At 48.9% G+C, this 20,762-nt stretch overlaps 1 protein-coding gene across 1 annotated transcript in view; it reads left to right on the top strand.

The window, feature by feature from the left end:
* The window catches only part of LOC101790071 (uncharacterized), a 101,240-nt gene that overhangs the window by 9,864 nt on the left and 70,614 nt on the right, over nucleotides 1–20,762 (top strand). Inside the window, exons 4-19 of the mRNA XM_072040648.1 lie at nucleotides 4,129–4,268; nucleotides 7,315–7,495; nucleotides 7,982–8,141; nucleotides 8,712–8,805; nucleotides 9,760–9,933; nucleotides 10,852–11,015; nucleotides 12,153–12,282; nucleotides 13,628–13,744; nucleotides 14,052–14,207; nucleotides 14,712–14,828; nucleotides 16,597–16,743; nucleotides 16,938–17,057; nucleotides 18,097–18,255; nucleotides 19,000–19,128; nucleotides 19,398–19,547; nucleotides 20,234–20,371. Of these exons, the coding sequence (XP_071896749.1) occupies nucleotides 4,199–4,268; nucleotides 7,315–7,495; nucleotides 7,982–8,141; nucleotides 8,712–8,805; nucleotides 9,760–9,933; nucleotides 10,852–11,015; nucleotides 12,153–12,282; nucleotides 13,628–13,744; nucleotides 14,052–14,207; nucleotides 14,712–14,828; nucleotides 16,597–16,743; nucleotides 16,938–17,057; nucleotides 18,097–18,255; nucleotides 19,000–19,128; nucleotides 19,398–19,547; nucleotides 20,234–20,371 (2,206 nt within the window). The 5' untranslated portion in view covers nucleotides 4,129–4,198. The remainder of the gene's footprint in view (nucleotides 1–4,128; nucleotides 4,269–7,314; nucleotides 7,496–7,981; nucleotides 8,142–8,711; nucleotides 8,806–9,759; nucleotides 9,934–10,851; nucleotides 11,016–12,152; nucleotides 12,283–13,627; nucleotides 13,745–14,051; nucleotides 14,208–14,711; nucleotides 14,829–16,596; nucleotides 16,744–16,937; nucleotides 17,058–18,096; nucleotides 18,256–18,999; nucleotides 19,129–19,397; nucleotides 19,548–20,233; nucleotides 20,372–20,762) is intronic.

Below are 20,762 nucleotides of genomic sequence, written 5' to 3'. Positions count from 1 at the left end.
ATGGAAAAAGATTTTATTACAAGCATATACACAGGAAGAATAAACGGAGAGGAACAGCCCAGCCGTTGGCACTGCTGCAAGTTTGCAAGACCTCCTTTTTTTTCCCCTCTTGCATCTTGCCAGGCTTCCCACAGCTCTGTCATCTGGTCCAGGTGTGGGAAAGGGAGAACCTGCTCCATCGACTTTACGGAGTTTGGAGGCAATTTGTTCAAGGAACTGTAAAACCTGGAGAAGTTGCCCCTATAAATTATTTACCAGAGGCAGTAAAAGATCAAGGAAATTGCTGGGATTCCTCGCAAAACCCTGAGGTTTATGGGGTCATTTGCCTGCCCCTACCCGGTTTCTCTAAAGTGCTCTATAGTGGTTTAGGAGGTCTTTGACAAGGCAGATGGCAGCCAGTGTCTGCAAAGATGAGCTGAGACCTGCCAGATTGAAGTTTGCTAATATTTAATGTATAAAATGAGCGGTGAAGTGGCACCGAAGTGAACTGGTGGCTCTGAGTGACCTGAGCTGCCCTGGTGCGCTGGTTTCACCCTGAAGGGCAGCTGAGCTCCACCACAACCCCTTTTAATTCCCCTTCCTCGAAGGGGAAATATGATGGGGGGAAAAAAAAGCTCATGGGATGAGATAAGGATAATTTAATGAATGGGAAAATAAAAGAGATGGGGGAAAAATACAAGCAAAGAATGCATGGAAGGAAAGAGATTATACTTCCCATAAATGAGTTATGTTTGGCCACATCTTGGGAAACAGGGCCTCGATATGTGTAGGGTTTTTTTGGGGAGAATGGAGGTTTTCACACCATTGGTGTGATACTGATGCTGTCCCAGCTACGAGCACAGAGCACCACGCTACAGAGGATGCTGTGGGGAAAGGGACTCCATCCCAGGCAGACCTGGGTTGCAAATGGCAGTCCTCCATTGGCCTTGGCCAACCCCAAATATCCTATCCCAAAAGATGGACTGGCCTTGGCCAACCCCAAATATCCCATCCCAAAAGATGGAGTGGCCTTGGCCAACCCCAAATATACCATCCCAAAAGATGGAGTGGCCTTGGCCAACCCCAAATATCCCATATCAAAAGATGGGGTGGCCTTGGCCAACCCCAAATATCCCATCCTAAAAGATGGGGTGGCCTTGGCCAACCCCAAATATCCCATCCCAAATGATGGAGTGCATGATCAGAGGAAAGCCAGGTGTGATCTTGGCCTGCTGGTGGGCTGTGGGTGGAGGGAGATGCAATGGAAGCTGCAGAGCATCCCTTTACGTTCATATAAATGGCCCTGTCTTGCCTACAACCTGTATTTTATTTAGGATCACAGCAGGATTTTGGAAAAAAAAAATAAAAAAGGAAAAAAAAACACAGGAAGGGGAAAAGCAAGATAGAAAACTACTAATTTTCCTTTCAACATCAGAGAATAACGCCCTTGAGTTGGGGATCATCTGTAACCTGGAGGTGCTGCAGTCATCCATCAAGGGCCCACGCTGGCGGCACAGCAGCAGGGTTGGGTGGGTTTTCACAGCTGCAGCTCACTGCTGGAAGGCAGAGCACAGCTTTAGCTGAAATGTCAAAAGCCCGTGCAATAAAAATTTAAAAAGCTCAACGCAGTCAAAGATTTGCCATGTGGAAGTTCAACATGTATGCACAAACGCATGTATGAATTCATGTCTGCATGTGAAATCTGTGGGATCTGGGTTGTGAAGCCTTTTGCATCCTTTTCCTCACCTCTGCAATGTGATTTGAAGGCACAGCTATTCTGAACCAAAGCCTTTCTGCACCTACAGGGTGTTCGCATCTGCAGACATCAGCATTTGCTCTCTGAAGGCCCGGGGCTCGCTGTGTTTCTTCTTTGTTTCTACAAAGCCTCCTAGGATTTATCCCTTATATGATTGTTTTCCCATGGCTGGGTAAGGCTATGTTAATATGCATTTCTTACTGTATTTGTTCAGTGCTGAAACATTAAACAGTATCAGGGAAAACAGCGAAGAATCACATATCAGATGTTTGTCTGCAAAAATGTGCTTTGCCTTAGCCACCCAAAGTGGCTGCAGAAACTCAATTATTTTTTTTGCTTTTTTTTTTTTTTTAATTATTTCCTGCATACCTGTGAACTTGGACAGCAAATGCTGAAGATTCAAATGTGCTTTTAGTTCTGGTCTTTGCCCCTTGCTGGCTCCCTATCGCTCTCAGGGCACCCAGTTCCAGCTCCGTGCCGTGGCCAGCGGTGCAGATCCTCTGGGTGAACCTGCTGTAGGATAATGTTGTCAGGTGTATTGTCATAACACAGGCATCTTAGAGGAGTTTCCTTATTCTCCTTTAAGAATAGACCAATATTTTCTTGGAATTACAAAGTACTGGGGAGATTGGTCAGCATTTAAGCTTTTCTGATTTTTTTTTCATGTTTTGGGCTCAGTCTATCCCAAGGACTCGAGCAGCAGGGATGTTTCCTGTACATGAATATGAAATATTTATGAAAAACAATGGCTTTAAACTAAAAGAGGGAAGATTTAGATTAGAGGTTAGGAGAAAATTCTTCACTCAGAGGGTGGTGAGGCCCTGGCACAGGCTGCTCAGAGAATCTGTGGATGCCCCATCCCTGGAGGTGTTCAAAACCAGGTTGGATGAGACCCTGGGCAACCTAACCTAGTGGATGGCATCCCTGCCCATGGCAGGGGGCTGGAACTGGGTGGGCTTTGAGGTCCCTTTCAACCCAAACCATCCCATGACTCTAACTGGGGAGCCTTCCCCATACAGACCAGTAAGACCATTAGGGCAGGCTTCGGTCTCAGCCATTGTGATGGACATCTGCTCTTGAAGGACCTACATTAGCTATCTCAGTGCATACTGCGTGGCATTTCTGACGTTATTTTAGGCACAGATATTCCCAGAATAGATTGTTGAGTTTACAAACTGATATTCTTCACCTGGATTATTTTATGGGTAGAGCTGTAGGGATTTGAAGGACAGAAGGAAAAGAAGAAGGGAGGAGGGAGGAAATGAAAGAAGAACTTTTGGAAGAACGTGAAAATAAAGGTCTCTGCAGGAACATTTCTGGAGGGATGTACGTTTGTAATAGTATTAACACAGAGCTCAGAAATGCATTTGGAGTGCCTTCACACTCTAAGCTGGGTTTGCTGATGTTCTTGGACACCCTATGGAGCAGAGGATTAAATGGGAAGGGAAAAGGGGATCTTTTGGCATTGCAAGAAGGATGCTGGAGCTAAGGGGTGATGGGGTGACCTCACCAAAGCTGTCAACATGACTTTTGCGGAAGAGCTGGGGGTAAAACGCAGTTCTCTTAGGTCTTAGCTCTGCACTTGTGCTGCGATACAGGAAGGAAAGGAAAAATGTGACCCTGGAAAAGAGCTAGGCTGGATGAAGTCATTGAGCTCTGAATTTCCACCCTGGAAGCGGTCCATGTCTCCCTGTGAAATCTGCTCAGTCCCAGCCAAGCAGGTGAGGCTCAGACCAGGAGAAGGACTTTTTATTGTCCGTTTCAAGAGAATAAAACCCCTTCTGGCAACATCACTTCTGCTTCATGGAGAGAAGTCCCTGCCTTGCTGGGGGAGACTTCTGTAGCCTAATGAGCCATCAGCAGTCATCTGGGGAGCCACTAAACCATCCGTGAGCAGTAACCAGAGCTTTCAGCCCCCTTTGGATCCATGATGATGGGCTGGATTTCCAAGAAGGCCACGTGCAAGGCAGTTAATCCTAGATTTAGGGACCTGAAGGTTGGTCACAAAGCAGACTAATAAAGACTTGAGTGCGGGTGGCTGCTGTCTGCAGCAATCTCCTAGCGATGCTCGTGGGCTGATCCCGCACGATGGAGGCAGCAGATGTTTCCTTCTTCCATTGCAGCAGTAATATTCACATTTAGGCTTAATTGAATATGGTCATTATTGCCTGAAGAAGGGTACTTTTAGGGAAAGGTGCTGGAAAATGAAACTGAGCTCTCCCTGCAGCCAGACTCAGCAAAGAGATGGAGGAATGAGAGGGTTTATGGAATTTAATGCTGATTCCCCAAGCCAAGATGAGCTTTGGGAGCTAGAGGAAAGCTTCCCTTGCCACGGCAGGCAGGTAGAGCATCCCATTCGGATGGCATACCTTAAAACATCTTTTCTCCTGCAGATGAATGACTGTCCAGGCTGTGTGCTGACTCCAGGAACCGAGGAGCGGGTTCTTATCAAGGGAAAAGAAAATGCTGTGTGCCCAACTCCTTGCCCTAGCAGCGGCTGTGTCGCATTACAGAGCCATGGCCATTCATGAAGGTATGTGGCAAGTGGGCTACCATGAATGCAGCAGCTGGGGAGGATGCTGAGACACACTGGGGAGGGAAAGAAAAGAGAAAAAAAAAATGCATTTTCTAAGCAGTTATTTCTCTGATGTCACATCAAGGTGAGCTGTAGTGCTGATACCTTTGACTTTTGCATTAGGTCCTTTTTTTTTTTGTTATTTTTGAATCCTCCTGCTGCTATTTAGAGAGGCAAGGCAGTGTGAGGGCTCACCTCTTCCCTGGTTCCCCATTGCCTGTGCAAGCCCACAGAGTTTTTGGGAATGAGGGGCTGGAACCAAAAAGACCCTGGAGAAAAGCCTTGTCCAGTTAAAGCATGATCCATCCCATGTCTGCGGAGCTTTGGGGTCCTGCAGGAGGGGGAGGCTCCTTGCAAGCTCCCAGGAATGCTGTGGGGCTGGCTGCGAGCCCAAGGGTCCAAATCCTTCCTCTTCGAATCCCTCTGCAGCAATAACCCCCCCAGGCTTTGGGGCTGTGAATTCACCTGGCGTAAATTCAGCAAATTCAACAAGGAGTTAATGGAGGCTTTGGCACCAGCTCCAGAATTAACTTGATTAAGTTCCTGTCCATCAATTAAGCCAATATAGTCAACTATAATGCTATTTAATTTGAAGCTGGGAACAGTGCAATAAATCAACGTTTACAGATGTCTCTGGCAAACCTGTGATTGATGAAACGTGGTAATTTTGGAGGTGCATGGAAAATTTCAAATAAAATCATATCCCCCTGTGATTAATATAGCTGTCTGTGTTGGTATTTTCTCCAGAAGGTACCCATCCAAATATGCTTAACATCACATGTTCCCAATGACAGCTTCAGGTACCTGATCCAAGCAGCGGATGCATGTGGGTTTCATTGCCCAGCTGGGCCCCTCTGGAAAAGGTGCTGAGCACCTGGCTCAGCATCTCACAGCATGGGCTCTGGTTGCCCCTTTATAGAGAAAAGGGCACCAGCCTTCCCATTTTGATCCCATAGAGCTCCTGCAGCTCACTGTTGTCTTTTTCCTTGCCATCCCTGGGTGCAAACAAGGGCAGGAGCGTTGTGCAGGGTGAGCGAGGCTCCCATGGACCAGGCACGGATGGAGGAGGCTCCTGGGGCTATGGGATGTGGAGGGGTAACAAAGGGACCTCTGATACCGACAGTATTTTCAGCAGGTTTTCCAGATCAGGTCCAAAAATGCAAGTTTTCCAGGAAAAGCTGTGTGCACTGCCTTGAGCAGCTCCAAGAGGTGGGTGATTTGGGGAGAGCTGTTGGAAAGCGTTCTCCATCTCATCCAGCACTTGTTAGGATTTTCTGGTGATAATACAAGGACTGGCATTGCCTTCCCTTAAAATCCTTCTGGGGTAGCAGGGACATCAAGGTCCAAGCTAAGGCAAAGGGGTAGATCCAAGAGCAGGAGCAGCTGGGAACAGAGCTTATGGTGACCTGCTGCTACCAGCGGAGCTGCCTCCAATCCAGCCCTGACATCCCAGCTGAAAAGCACTTATGGAGGGTTGAGAAGGAAAGGGAGATCTCAAAAGAGCGCTCTAGAAAGGGAAATTGAAATAATTATCTCCCATTTTTGTCAGGGGAAAGTGCTTTGTGTTCACAGCTGGGTGAGTTAAACCAGAAAGAGCCAGTCATTACTTTTCCTGCAGTAAAGAATTGTTAAGTTGTAAAGAGCTCAGGATCAGGAGGCACAAAAGGAAAATGAAGAAACCAAAAACCTTGGGCAGCAAAGACCTTTGGGGAGCCATCTGTTTGCTGACAGTAAGTTATCCTCTTTCCTGCTGCTTGGCCAAAGGGGATCAATCAGGGATAGGTAGCAATGAAGATCACAAAACCTGCATCTTTCCAAGCCCTTGGGGGAACCTGCTCATAGGATTGGGGTAAAAGGCAGGTAAATTGAAGAGGCTGAGCTAAAGCAACCTTTCCATCGCAGCAGAACCATGAGAAACCCAGCCATCTCTGCAGCAAACCCTGAAATCTCTGCAGCAAACTGGAGCAAATGCTCCAGCCTGGTTGGGTGTGTGTTGGGTCTCCAAACCTGCACTGGAAGTACAGAGAAACAGTGACACAAAATGAGAAAAAATGTGAAGAAGTTGAGCCCAGTCCTGGTGAACAAGCCTGAATACAAGTCTACCTCCAGCAGTCAACTTTTTGGCAGCTTTACAATAATAAATCAGTATCTACCTGCAGTGGAGAGAAAAGCCAAAGAAAATACAAATTTTGAACTTCCCCTTAAGAGACTTCATTATTTTAACCAACCTTAAAAGCTATCAGATTTCTGCCCTTGAAATATATTTATCGGATTCCTAAACAAAGTGAGATTAAATTAAAAGAGGCTGAATAGCGTAAAGGGAAATATGCCTTGATGTTCATTAAACAAATTTCCCCATACACCTGCCCCTTCGGTGCCAGCTGCCATGGATAGCTCTGGCTTGCACCGAAAGCCCTCTCCCATTGCTCATTCTCTGCACGTGACATTTTTTCCATGCTCAGGGCTGCTGACAGCTTGGGAAGAGGAGGGTGTTGCAGATCTGAGTGCATGGGGTGTCCATGCAAGACTGGAGGACCTGGTTCTTTTAGGACTGGAAAAGTGTGCGTGGCCCCATGTCTGAGTTGTGTGCTTCATGATGGCTCTGAGACCTTAATGAGAAGAATCCCGGGGTGGTTAATAGGGTGACAGAGCTGCCACATTGCCAATTTTCAGTTGTGCATGTTGTGGGTGTCAGCTTCTGGGCATACGAAAACCCTAGAGGTCCCCATGCTGCCAGTGTGGTCTACCACCTTGATGGACCTGGGTCCTGGTGTTTGTGCTTCAAATGGGGAACTTCACAGGGTGGAAACAGCAAAATGGGGATTTAGGGAGAAATTAGAGAGAATCAAGCAGCCTGTTGCTCTGAGAGACCCATGCTTACCTACTTCATTGGGCTGAAAAATGGTCTCTCTCCCTTAGCTGTAGTATCTCAAGGGTTCACGTGGCTCAGAGGGGTTTATCTCCTGGCTGGTTCCACGATGTGAGCTGAGCTCTCCTCCTTCAGTGTGCAGGACAGCAGAGGTGGCCGACGTTTTGTTCCTCGTGGGGCAGTCCCAGGGTGCGGAGACGGAGAGCACGCGGCTGCTCAAGGACTTTGTCAGCAGCATGGCTCGCTCCTTTGAGAACGTGGTGATGGGCAAAGGAGGCGTCCGGCTGGCAGTGGCACTCTATGGAGAGAAACCAAGGTGGGTCAATCCATCCTCTACCACCAATACATGAGTTTCAGTAGCCCTACACCTCTAAATGGGGACCGTTTTTGATAAGCAACCATCTCCCTTCCCATCCTTCCATCTCTTCCCTTGGTCTTGCTGCTTGGTTGAACTCTTGGAAGAGCAAAGCAAGAGTTCAGCAAGAGTTCAACCTCAGCAATGTCACCAGAGTCTAGAGGGGCTTGGCCATGGGGAACTCTTCCAGGGTGGGGAAGGTAGCATTTAATGCAGCCACAAAAAAACCTCCCTCCTGTCCAATTTTAGATACTATTTTTAAAGTAATAAGGCTCTGGGGTTCCCCTGACCACCGTGAAGAGGATTCCTTGACTAGCTGTGAGCCTAGTGTGACCACCTAAGTGTCATCACCGTTGTTGGTCATTACCATTAAAGATGCAAACTTGCTGTGATGACAGCATTTTCTTGCCCTTTATCCCCTCATATTCCCCCATCTCTCACCCCCAGGATGAGTATTGAACTGACGGATTATGTGACCATCGAGGAAATACTGGTGGCAATTCAGGAGCTCTCCTTCAAAAGAAGCAACCTAAAAACGGGAGCTGCCCTGGCGTTTGCAGCTCATGCCATGTCTCGCCCAGCCACTCTGCGAGAAGATGCAGCAAAGGTAAGCAACCTTCTGTGACAACTTCCCTGGTATAATCCTCAGCAGGGATCAGACCTCTGACTTCTCCACCTGCTGGCACAAATGGGCCAGTTGGGTTGCGGTCATCCTATCTGCTTTTTGACGTGGAGTTGGGGAACCTCATTTAGGAGCCCATTCAGCTTCAGGTCTGTGATGGAGAGGGACAGGCACACGCAGATTTTCAAAGGGCTGGCTCAAATTATGGAGATGCTCATGTTTCTCCGTGGCCTGTGGAGTGCTCTGGTCCCAGATGTCTCCAGCTAAGTACCCAAATTCTTACTGCTCAAGCTACCTGAGCAGGCTTAGGATGTGATTTAGACAAGGAGACAAGTCTTGGTAGCATCAGTTCCTCCTAGGTGCTGTTGTTAACAGTCTGCATGCACCTGATCCATTTGGGGACAGTGGCAGCCCAACCAGCATCTTATTCAAAAAGCAGGCACGTGGCAGTGTCCCTGCCTTTTGGGCATGAGTTTTGGGCCATCCTGCAGCTTCCTCTTCAAACCCCTCGTGTTGTGCTCGTTCATTCTCTGGCTCTGACTCCAACACTTGTAGGTAGTCGTTTTGATCACGGATGGGAAATCCAGCGACTCGGTTGAAGACAAAGTCCATGTCCTGCAGGATCGGGGGGTGACGGTGTTTGCTGTAGGTACGTATGGACACAAAAAGCTACGTGGAGCATGGCACCAACTACTGTGTGTGAACCACCACATGGTTTACACACCAGGGAAGGTTCCAGCTGCACAACAACACCCACCTCTAAACACTGCGCCCATCCCTAGGCTCAGCCACCAGCAACTGCTGCACGAAGGAGAAAAAAACATCTGTGCTGTGCTTGGATATTTGTTGTTGTTGTCAATCGCTGATTTATGCAGCGGAAATCTGTGGTTTTGCATCTGTCAAAACTACTTGTGAATTCAGGAGCAGCTCAATAAATAGTTCCGTAAAAGTCAAAATGTTTTGATGTGGCATTTTCAAAAATGAAATGGTTTTACTTTTGAAGGTTTCTCTTAATCGGGTTTAGAGGCTGACTTCAAGTGTCCATCAGAACGATTCCACGGGAAAGGAAAAATATCAGCCCCTTCTGCCCCCAAGTTAAATACAGCCATTTATTACAAGCCAAACCCTTCATTTCACCAAGTATTTTGGGGAGAAAAAGGAGGTGGTGGTGGTGATCCATTAGGGAGAGCAAGCAGGTGAATTTGGACCGATGCAAGCTGAAAATTAAGAGTCATTTCTTTTTTCCTTTTCTGATTCAACCACTGGAAGATGCAGCAATTTTCACACAGCCTCCCAAAGTCCCTTTGACTAATCCCAAAGCATCCCATTAGTGCCGAGTCCCCAGGGGCAATCTCTAACATGCCTCTGGAGGAAAAATTGGCTTCTTTTCCCTAATGGAAGAGGCTTCATCAGCTCCACCACTGGAGACTGAGTCTCCATTCCTTGTTTCAGCCTTCACTGTGGGCAGCATGACCATAAAGCCAGCATAAAGCACAAAGGGCAGCACATTGCTCCCACTTGCTCTTCCAAGACCTTTGCCAATGCCTGACCCACCCCACTGATGTCTCTGGTGTTCTCCTTTCCCCTTCTTTTCTTTGCCTAGGAATTAAGGATGCTGACAAGCAGGAACTGAACACAATAGCTTCTGAGCCCACAGCAGAGCACGTGGTTTACGTTGACGATTTCCACCTGCTCCACAGCGTGGCCCCCAAGCTCTCCCGAAGGCTCTGCTTCACTGCCTCAGAGCCACCACGGCCCATCAAGCAGACTGTGCAAGGTAATTTTGGGGTTCTCCCTTTATCCTATTTTCCTCCTGCTCAAACCAGCCACTTCCAAGCCCCTGGATGTGCCAGCTATGCCATGGAGATGGACCTCCCACATCCCTTCTGGTCCTATCACAAGGGAGTTTTATGGGTTGGATGACCCTTGAGGAGCAGCCAGCTCCTTGGAGCACCTGTTGCTTAGGGGCAGAGGTCCTGTGTATTTTGTTTGTGTCTGTATTGCCGTGGTTTATCTGGTAATATGGGATCCCAATGCTCTCGCTGCCTATTTGGGCATTGGGGCAGCAGTTCTGCCCCTCTGGATTTTCATGATGGGTCTCCCGTGGTGAATTCTGGCAGCACAGCTCAGTGTCAGAAGGAATTTCATCCTCAAAAGAGATGCAAAAAGGAGCCAAAGAGATGTCCAAAGAGATCTGGATCTCCCCAAAGACATACAGGCATTGCAGCAAACACAAAAGTGGTGGTAATGAATTTCTCCCTCTTTCATGGCACACAAACTTAAAAAGTTTAAATCGCAGGACAGACCTTGGGAGAACTTTATCCAAGTCCTTAGAAGGTCTTTTTTTTGTTTGTTTGGTTGGTTGGTTTCTCTGTGGATCTGCATCTCTTCAGGGCTTCCTGTGATGCTTCATGGAGAGTTTGAGCTTTCTGGCAGAACCGTCTCTGCTGGCAGGAAGGAGAACGGCAGAAAGGAGCTGATGCTCTCTGCGTTAAGCAGGTGTTCACAGGGCAAGTGTAGCCAGAAACAGTTTTGTTTTCCCTTCTTGTGCTGTCAAGCAATTTGTCAAAAGAAAAACAGCTTGCATGGTTCTGGACTGGAAACAGAGGCTTTCTCTGCATTGGATACGGAGACTCCATTGACAAAAGGCTTGCACATCGTGGTCCAAACCAAAGACCTTTCTTTTCTCTTTTAGCAGCTGAGAAGATCATTGGCCCTCGGGATCTGCACGTCAGTGAGCACAGCCACAGCTCGCTGCAGCTCACGTGGATGCCAGCTACAGGGAGGGTGACGGGGTACCAGGTCCACTTGCATCCCTTGTTGCCTTCTGGGCAGCCAGTTTTGGAGGACCATCGGCAGGTAGAGTCACATTCCTGTCTTGCAGAGCCCCAGTTGTGGGTCTCGGTGTTCGAGATTAATCCTCTTTTGGGGTTGTTGATGGCACAGCCTGGTTTGGAGATGGCACTGTGTCCCCCAGCCACCCCGGTCACAGCCCAGAGCATTGCCATAAACTGCTGGAGCTGCTTGTTTGAAGGGAAGCTCCGTAGGGAGACCATCAGGTCTGCTGGTGTGTCAATTGGAAAGGAGGAATGGAAGGAGAATATGGCATAAACTGTCACAAGCTCCTTTAGGATCAATAAGAACAGGTTAATAGGAACTGCTCCTTTCTTTCCTTACCTCTGTTTTACCACCTCTCAAATAAGTCCAGCCAGCTTCCATAATAGCAGCTCCTGTTCCCCTTGCTGCCAAGTCTGTTCACCTTAGCAAGGTTTCTGCGTGTTTTGGTTTGGGATTTGCCATGTCCTTGTGAGAGGGGTGATGCCACATGTGCCAGCTCACTCCAGGTCAGCTGGGTCACTGCATGGAGTGTGAAATCAGGATTGAAGGATGGAAGACGTATGCCTAAGAGCTCTGATTTCTAATAAGAGAACAAACCTATGAAAGCGTAAAGTATTATGGTTAAGATTATTGATTTTATTAATTTTTAAGATTGCATTTAACAAGAATGATCTTGACTGCTTCAGAATCTCATAAGAACACAGTAAGAACACAAAATTTAGGTCTACTTCTCTTGCCCTCAGGCTACATTGAAATCTCCCTATATGAGCTTTTCCAACCTAAGTGATTCTGTGAAAATGGTTCTAAAAGAAACTTTCTTTGTCAAAAAATAGTTGCTTTTCTTCCATTGTCTTTGAAGTGAGTATTGGGAAACAGTTTCACCATTGTGCATGCTCTTGTTTTCATGGAGTTTCTTCTGAGCTATCCCATGAAACCCACCCTTGGCACTGTCCCGTGTCAGTGGCATGTCCCATGTGAACCCAGATATCATTTGAGGATTGCAATGTACAGAAAATCCATCAGTGCATTTGAAGAGGCTCCTGCTGATGGAAGCACCTTGCTCTAGAGGAGAAGCCTTGTATTCCTAACCTGCTGTGAACACGGGGGGGTTCGACCATCACAGAGTTGTAACGATGTCCTTTGTCCCCCGTGTGACAGATCATGGTGGATGGTGACAAACACACCGTGCTGGTTCCTGATCTGAAACCCAACACCAAATACGTCTTCACGGTGAGAGCTGTCTACACAGATGCCCTTGGGGAATCAGCAGCTGTCAAGGGGAAGACAAGTGAGTATCTCTTCTGCAGGCACCCCCGCATGTCACTTGTCCATGTGGGCACAGGAAGAGAACCACCCAAAAACCATAGGTGCAAGGAGGGAGGGATGAAAGGGTAGGAGGAACATCACCTATACAATGGTATATTTGGTCCCTGGGACAATGTGCAGCATCTTGAGCGGGTGCAGAGTAACCCACACAGCTCCTGAAAGCACAGGGTAGAGCTCACACCATCTCATTTAATAATAACCAGTGGGATTTAACAAATTCAGACTGGGATTCAGTTAACGTACCTCCCATGTACTTGGGATGCAGGAAGCATTCAGAGACCATGGGTTTGGAAACACAAACACTGGGGTTCTCAAGAGAGATATATTCTAAACACCTTGTTTTGGAAGTGGGACTGTCCAAAAGGTTTGGGTTGGCACTACATACGTGTACACACTTAGAGTTTCACTACCCACAAGGAGAACACCAAGGTGGTACGATCGTGGCTTTTAGGAAATGCGCCAAGTGGTGATCTCTGATCCCATGAAATGATCTGGACTTCATGAAATGATCTGGACCAGATCGTGATTTTGGCCCAGAAATCTCTGCACTACTCTCCGGGGCTTTAAGGGATAAAGGGGCACAGTAATTCCACTTTTCTCCCTGTTTTGCATGAAGCACCAAGTCTGCTTTGCCCAAGGCATTTTGAAAAGAATTATTCCTTTTTCCTTTCCTTTTGCTTCTTCTCCCCATCCCCACAATGTCTAAATTGCTTGTTTTCTTGGGGGAAGATCTCCGACAGGATGAATAAATAAAGAGCCTCAACGAAGTTGATTCATATGTACTTGCCACAAAGAAGATGGAATGGCTTTGTGGGTAGAAATAAAGTCATTTGATCTCTCCTGCTATTATCCCCAACATGAAGGCAGAGGTAGAAGCCATAAATCTGTCTGCCATGGCTGACTGGATCAAAATGGGCTCCTCTTTGTAAGAGCCACATCCATGGGCTCAAGTAATGTTTGATTCCTGTGTTCTTGCTCAACCTGCCTGAAACCACTGCAGTTTTATCTGCTCACGAGGCAATGCCCTCGTGATAGATGTATGGTTTGATATTTCAAAGCTTACGAGACTATTCAAAGAGGAAGCCCCAAGGCACATTGACGGGGGGGGGTTCAGCTCACTTTTCAAGTGGACAAGGGTGTGATAGAGGGGGAAGTTTACTTTTGAGGATATTTTTGCTACAATAGGGTGAATTGGCACTGCTTACTGTTGTGTCTCTTTGAAGACAAAAATATTTCCAAAGTCTTTGATGTGGGGCTTTATTAAAGCCCTGTCTTATCCGTTTCTGCACTATTTTTGTACCCCAAAGCACCTGTGCCTCCAGTCACTAATTTCCGGGTGATAGAAGAAGGACTTTTTAGCTTGAAGGTTGCTTGGACACCTGCCCTGGGCAAGCTGGAAGGCTACAAGATCTACATCCCCAGAGGTGAGTTCATTTTTCTTGGCGTTTGCTTTAAAAGGAGCAGCGAGCTGAGGGCAGGAAAAGTGCCTTTTTGTCCAAGGAATACTGCACCACAATGCTCCTGGCATTACTCTGGAAGGAGGCCAGGTTAGCTTCTTCCAGACATTGTGGTTCCTCTGGGATGGAAGAAGAGAGTTCTTTGAAGGACCTTCTTTGGCAGGACAAGGTGGGGATGATGCTGTGGATGCCCTGTACCCAGTTGCACCATCATATCCAGATCTTCCCTGGATGTTTTTCATACTCAAGTATCCCTTTTCTCTTTGTTTTGCAGCCAACAGACCAGGAATGACCTACGAGCAAGTTCTGCGGGGTGATGTCTCCTCCCATGTGCTGGATAACCTGCAGGAGGACAGAGAGTACAGCATCAGCATCTACGCCGTGTACCCCCAGGGGCCAAGCCAGCCCGTGGCTGCTGTGGGGAGAACATGTAAGAGGTTTGACTCCTTGGCTGCCCCCTTCTTGCCCTGAGCATTGATTTCAAACCCTTTGCTGTTGATAAGCACCTTATAGTTGGTGGGGACGGCAGCTACACATGCATCAAAAGAGCAGTGCTCCACGCACCCTTCCTAAATCTGTTTTTGAGCCGTGCTCTTCCCCCATCAAATGCATTGATCCTTGAATACCGCCATGCTGCAGGGGTGGAAAGGTGGGAGATCTGCCAGAGGCTCACTCACCCCTCTCTTTTTCACCCACACTGCAGAAAACAAGCAAGGTTGGTGCCTTAGAGGTACTGATCCAGTGGCCACAGATTTGAGTGTTTTCACCAGTGCTTTTACAAGAAACCTTCAAGCTTTTAGGCAAAGCAGCAACCCTTAGAAATCCCTCTCCTGTTGACAGACAGGTTGGAGGGACAGTGATAGAAGGAAGGCAGCCACCCAAATCCTCTGCTGGTCAGTAGGTGCTTTGAAAGATTTGTTCCCTGTCCTTCCAGTGAAGCTTCTGCCTGTGAAAAGCATCTTGCTGCAGAACGAGACCACTGACACGCTGCAGGCGAGGTGGAGCCCCGTCCGGGGAGCAACAGGCTACAGGCTCACCTGGACATCAGCAGGTAGAAACAAGGGAACGGGGTGCAGGTGTTGGTGGTCAGGGAGATGGGGAGGCTGGAGCTGGATGCACTTCATGCCAGTTAGGCAACAAGAGTCTGGAGGGACCCAGGTTCTTTGGGTCTGTTGCATCAAGACCTGAATTTGGCCTCCAGCATCCCATATCTCCCTGAGAATGCGTCCTCATTCTCAGATTTTAACGTTTGAAAACAGATCTGCACTAGCAGCTGGAGCCTCTCCCCTGCCCTGAACCCAAACATATTTTCATTGCTGGTGTGGGGGAGTAGAAGTTAAAAAATCAGGCCTGATGGCGTATTTTGGTCTTCGGAGATGGATGTCTCTGTGGTTCAAAGAGGAGATGGGCATCGAGACACCTGGGCTCCATCACAGGCTTTGAAAAAAATAGCACTTTCTCCTCTGGCTCAGCTCCCCTGCTAATGAAATAAGGAGATATCTCCCACGGGGGGTTAGCTGGAGAACAGCTCCAAAGGTCATCAGAAGGGAAAAATCTTTACGGGAAGGATGTAACACTGCTTTTATTGCTTTGTAGTGAATGGTTCTCTGGAAAAAAAAATAATAATAAAAATTCAAGGCACACCCCAAAACTCAGCTGTTTAGCCAATCTTTGCTTAATGTCCCAGATAGAAATGGAGTACATGTGCCTCTCCTGCCACATCTTGAGGGGAAAATGAGGGATGTCCTCTGCTGAAGGAGCAACAGCACATCACCTCGGCTCTGGGTTTTGTGGTACCTGTGCAGCTCTTTCACTGAATACTGATTCACCCCAAATCTAGAGGTGACAAAAATCCCAAGGGACAGCCCACCCTCACGACTGTGGGGTCCTTCTCCCATGCTCCATCCCATCCCATCCCATCCCATCCCATCCCATCCCATCCCATCCCCCTGTGTGCAGGGGCATTGGGATCAGACACCTGCTGTCCGTCCCCATGCAGCCATCCCAGGTGCTGGAGGATGTGGATTTTTCTTCTCTGACAGAGAATAGATAAAAATAAATGAACGCCTGATACGGAGAGAAGGTCCATGGAGTGGGGGGGGAGGTGGGAAAGGGGGATGGGGCGCAGGGTGCTGGTGGAAGCAGAAGATGGGGACATGGCACCCTCCAGTGACCAAACTGTAAATGGCAGCCCCCCCCCCCCCAAATCCCAACCTGCTGCTGCCTGCACCTCTCTGCCTCTCTAAAAAGGGGGGTCAGATCCCCAAGGGTTAGGTTTTAACTCTTCTCTGTCCATGCTCCCCTCTGGAGTGATGCTGAGAAGTTCTGCTGAGCAGTTTCTAGTCCGTGATACAAAAAATAGGATTAACATGGAGAAAATCTTTTGTGGCATCCCTTGTCTCCTGTGTCCAGCAGGGAAGGCAGGATGGCTCCAGCAGCATGTCACCCAGAGCTGGGCAGCGTGTGGACCCTCTTAAAGGACTGCTCCCAGCCCCACGTACCTCCATTTCTGTGTTTCTACCTCATTTATTTTCTTTGGCCTGCAAAGCCCTAAGACACCTTGATCATCGAGGTCTGCCCAAAATGGTTGTGGGTTATTTCTGCCTGTTTATACATTATCTCCTCAACCAAGATGTGAGCTAAGCACCATCCCTACTGTCTTTGGCTTGAGGACCTCATGGACACACGTGCAGGCCAGAAGGACAAAATCTTTAATCTCAGGCAACCGAGATAGTCCTTGAGTGTCTGTGTGATTGCCCACCACCCTTCCAAATTGGGGGTCCTCCTTGAGGGACCTCACCCATCGTTTCCCTTTGCAGAGGGTAGCATCCAGGATGTGAACCTCAGCAACACCTACACCTACTACATGATCCAGGGGCTGCAGCCCGGCACAGAATACACCGTCACCATCAACCCCATCTTCGGAGATGTCGAGGGGCCGGTAGTAAATGCAAAAGCGACCACAGGTGGGTGCCCTGCAGCAAGGTGTGAGCAAGAGAAACAGTCCAAGAGGACATGGATGGGGTGAGGATGTGCTGGGAGCACGGAGTTGGTGCCATTTGTGGTCACCACCCTGCCTGTTTGGTGCAGAGAGCTGTCTGGGGGTCACTTAGAAGCTGTGGGGACCTTGATGCAGCTGGGCATCTCTGCTCTCTTGCAGTGGCTTCAAGCACCGTGCAGATGCTGAAAGTGAGTGAAATATCCATCAGTGGTGCTTTGGTCTCCTGGGATTCGGTTGCTGGGGCCACTGGGTACCGAGTGGCTTGGGGTCCTACACCGGGTAAGATCCTGCTCTCCTCCAGCCTGTATCACCCACACCAGCTCCTGACTAGGACTGTGAGAAACTAAAGGCAAACTAAAAACACCTTCCCCACAGACACCCTCTTCTGTGTCCTCCTCAACAAGTTGCACAGGGGAATGGGGGCTGTGGTCAGTCCCTGATGCTTCGTCCCCACCACTCCCTCATGGTCCCTCTCTGCCCCTGCTCCATGTGGGGTCCCTCCTGAACTGATGCTTCAGGGTCTTCAAGAGCTGCTCCCACATGGCTCCATCCCACGGGGTCCATCCCTCAGGAGCAAACTGCTCCAGCACGGGGCCCCCACGGGCTGCAGCTCCGTCCCGGGGCCTACTCCTGTGGGGGCTCTCCATGGGCCGCAGCCTCCTCCAGGCCACATCCACCTGCTCCACCGGGGGCTCCTCCACCCATGGGGGGGCTGCAGCGTGGAGATCTGCTCCGTGTGGGACCCATGGGTGCAAGGGGACAGCCTGCTCCACCAGGGGCCTCTCCACAGGCCACAGGGGAACTGCTGCTGCCTGCATGGAGCACCTCCTGCCCTCCTCACCTTGGGGCTGCAGGGCTAGGTCTCACCCCTCTCTCCCAGCTGCTGTAATGCAGCAGGGTTTTCCCCTTCATTTTTCCCTTTCCTTTCCTCCCAAAGGCCCAACCAATGTCACTCAACTCAGCTCTGGCCAGCACCAGGTCGCTTTGGAGCTGGCTGGAGCTGGCTCTGATCTGCCATGGGGCAGCTGCTGGACTCTGCTCACAGAGGACACCCCTGCAGCCCCCCTCAACCAAAACCTTGCCACATAAACCCAATACATCTGGTTTGATCCTTTTGGTTCCTCTTGGCTAGTTCAGTTCCTTCCTAGTCATTCAAGCCCAAATTCAAATATACAACCACACTCTTGTGCCCCAGCACACACAGATGTCCTCCAGCAGCACTTCAGCTGAGACAGAGATGGACTGCTGGGGAAGACACAGCGTTCTCCAGACTCTCTAGTTTTATCCTATTCTGTTTTATTTTCCCTCTCTTGCAAAGAATTCTTTGGCAAAGACCGGCCTCGGCAGCTGTCTCTCAACAAGTCGACCACAGCCTACAGGCTCCGCAACCTGGCCCATGACACCGAGTATGTGATTTCCCTCTATGTGCTCTTTGGCTCAGTGGAAGGACCAGGCATCACAACCTCAGCCAGGACATGTGAGTATGGGCAAAGCACTCAAATAACCACTGCAGCACACAACCCTTGTGTGGCTGGTTCAGCCTGGTGTATCCCTGCAAAGCTTTACACTGTGCCTCCAGCACCTCACTGCCGTCACCTTTCCCTCATGTCAGGGGCTCCATGGTGGTCCTTTGCCCTGCTGACCTGATGGGTGAGAGCAGAAATCCCAAAGGCTCTGGGTTTTCTGCCTGGGAGTCTTCAAATGCAAACTGGAGTCAGCATGCTCTTCAGTAGATATGTTCATGTGCCTTGGGCTTGGACAAAGCTTCAAATATGAGCCACCAAATCTGCGTTCACCGAACTTTCAGGCATCCCAAAACCCATACCAATAGCCAAAGTACTCCACACTGCCAAATAGTTCAGCTGGAAGAGAAGAGACCTTGATAAACTCTGCTACAGGGAGATGCAGGGAGAGGAACATCCCAACACGGTCCTTGGTGCCTGGTGGACCCTGTTAGGATGCCTGTTAGAGGCAGCTGTCTCCTGCCTCAAAGAATGAGGACCCCAAATGTCTGTGCTGGGAGCCCAGGTTGCTTGGACAAGAGGCAGCAGATGCAAATTCTTCACCTAAAATAGGGAAAGATGGTGATCCAGTTGGTAGCCAGAGATTGCCCCTCAATGGTGAACCATTGTATGTCCACCTCTGTTGCTGCAGCTTGAGGGGGGCAATGTGGTAATGCTGAGCATGGTGAGCACCATCTAATGTTGTCTTCATCTTGCAGCTCCTCTTGGCTACGTCTCCAATTTCAAGGTGACATCCTACACCAACACAAGCCTGTCTTTGGCGTGGAGTGCCACAGCAGCTGCCACCAAATTCAAAGTCACATGGAGCCCCGTGGGAGCAGGCAATGGTGAGCAGAGACGGGGTGCACATGCATGTTCCTGGCAGAGACCCACGTTGGTGGCCATGGTGATGGAAGACCCCTTTCCAAACTTCTTATCTAGTACCTGGGATAGGAAAAAGATCTCACTACTACGAAACATGGCCTTGAGCCTACACCTACGGGTGATAAATCTTTTCCTTTTTGTATTCATGCTCTTCTACATATGAAACCAATCCCCAAAGCTCTGAAACCACAGTACAGCAAGTAATCACTATTTCCTTTCCCTTCTTTCACAGAAAACCAGGTTGCCAAGACTCAGTACCTGGGCAGTAGGGTGTTAGCTCACCGTATCGACCACTTGCTGCCTGACACCCAGTATAAAGTCAGCATTCGGGCTGTCTTCAGCAAGACCGAGGGGCCAGAGGTGACTCTGACTCACCGCACGGGTATGTCCTGGTGGAACAGACATCCTTGTGTTGGGACATCAGGGCTGGATTCATGGTCCTGGCCCTTCACTCTTGGGCTGTTCCTTCTGACATCTGCCCTGCTTTTGGCTGGGATAGAGTTAATTTTCCTCCTAGTAGCTGGTAGGGTGCTGTGTTTTGGATTTAGGATGAGAATAATGCTGATAACATGCTGATGGTTTAGGTGTTGCAGAGCAGTGCTTACAAAGCCAAGGACTTTCAGCTTCTCATACTGCCCTGGCAGCAAGGAGGCTGAGGGTGTAGCAGGAGCTGGGAGGGGACAGACCCAGGACAGCTGACCCCAACTGGCCAAAGGGATATCCCATATCATATGGCATCACACTGAACAATTAACATGGGGTGGCTGGCCGGGGTGGGGGGTGTCTGTTGCTCGGGGACAAGCTGGGAATCATTTGGTGAGTGGTGAGCAATTGTGTTGTGCGTTGCTTGCCTTGTTTATTCTTTTTCTTGATTTTCTTTCTTTCCTTTCCTTTTCCTTTTTTCTTTTTTATTAAACTGTCCTTATCTCAACCCAGAAGTTCTTGCACTTTTCAATTTTCTCTCCACCCCACTGCAGGGTGGGGGGGGACTGAGCAAACACCTGTGTGATATTTAACTGTCTGCCAGTTTAAACCCCAGCAACATCTCATCCTGGTTCGTTTCGGCAGCATCTCTCGCAGACTCCAACCCCATCCAGACCATCCAGGATCTGAAGATTACTGACACTGGTGTAAATAGTTTGAAGCTGTCTTGGAAGAGGCTTCCAGGGGTAACTCACTATAAGATATCCTGGGTGCCATTCAGCGGTAAGCATCCTCCTCTCTTGGATGCAGTATGAGGACAGAGCACAAAGGTCCTCAGAAAACAGGAGCTTAGCTCAGCTCAGTTCTTTTCCCACAGATGATCAGGGTGGATGGGGACTATAATGTCTGGGGACAGGCTGAAGCCCTGAAACTTGGCCATGTTTTAGTTTGCAAAGTAGATATTGGTCAGATTTAGGCATAGCTGGATTTGGAGAATCAGGGAAGCTGTGTATGTGATGCCTTTGTGACCAGATCCCTCAGCTGCCCATACCTTGGTTCTCCTGTATGCAAAATGAGCTTATAACATCCTCCCTGGTCATTTTCCATAAGATCTGTGTGCAGAAACTGCTGTAACAATAACTGTCAACAGCAAACGCCCCGCCATTTCTATGTA

This window comes from Anas platyrhynchos, chromosome 1, assembly GCF_047663525.1.
Source record: "Anas platyrhynchos isolate ZD024472 breed Pekin duck chromosome 1, IASCAAS_PekinDuck_T2T, whole genome shotgun sequence".
NCBI classification, from domain to species: domain Eukaryota; kingdom Metazoa; phylum Chordata; class Aves; order Anseriformes; family Anatidae; genus Anas; species Anas platyrhynchos.
This window is presented reverse-complemented; position numbering and strand designations above follow the sequence as displayed.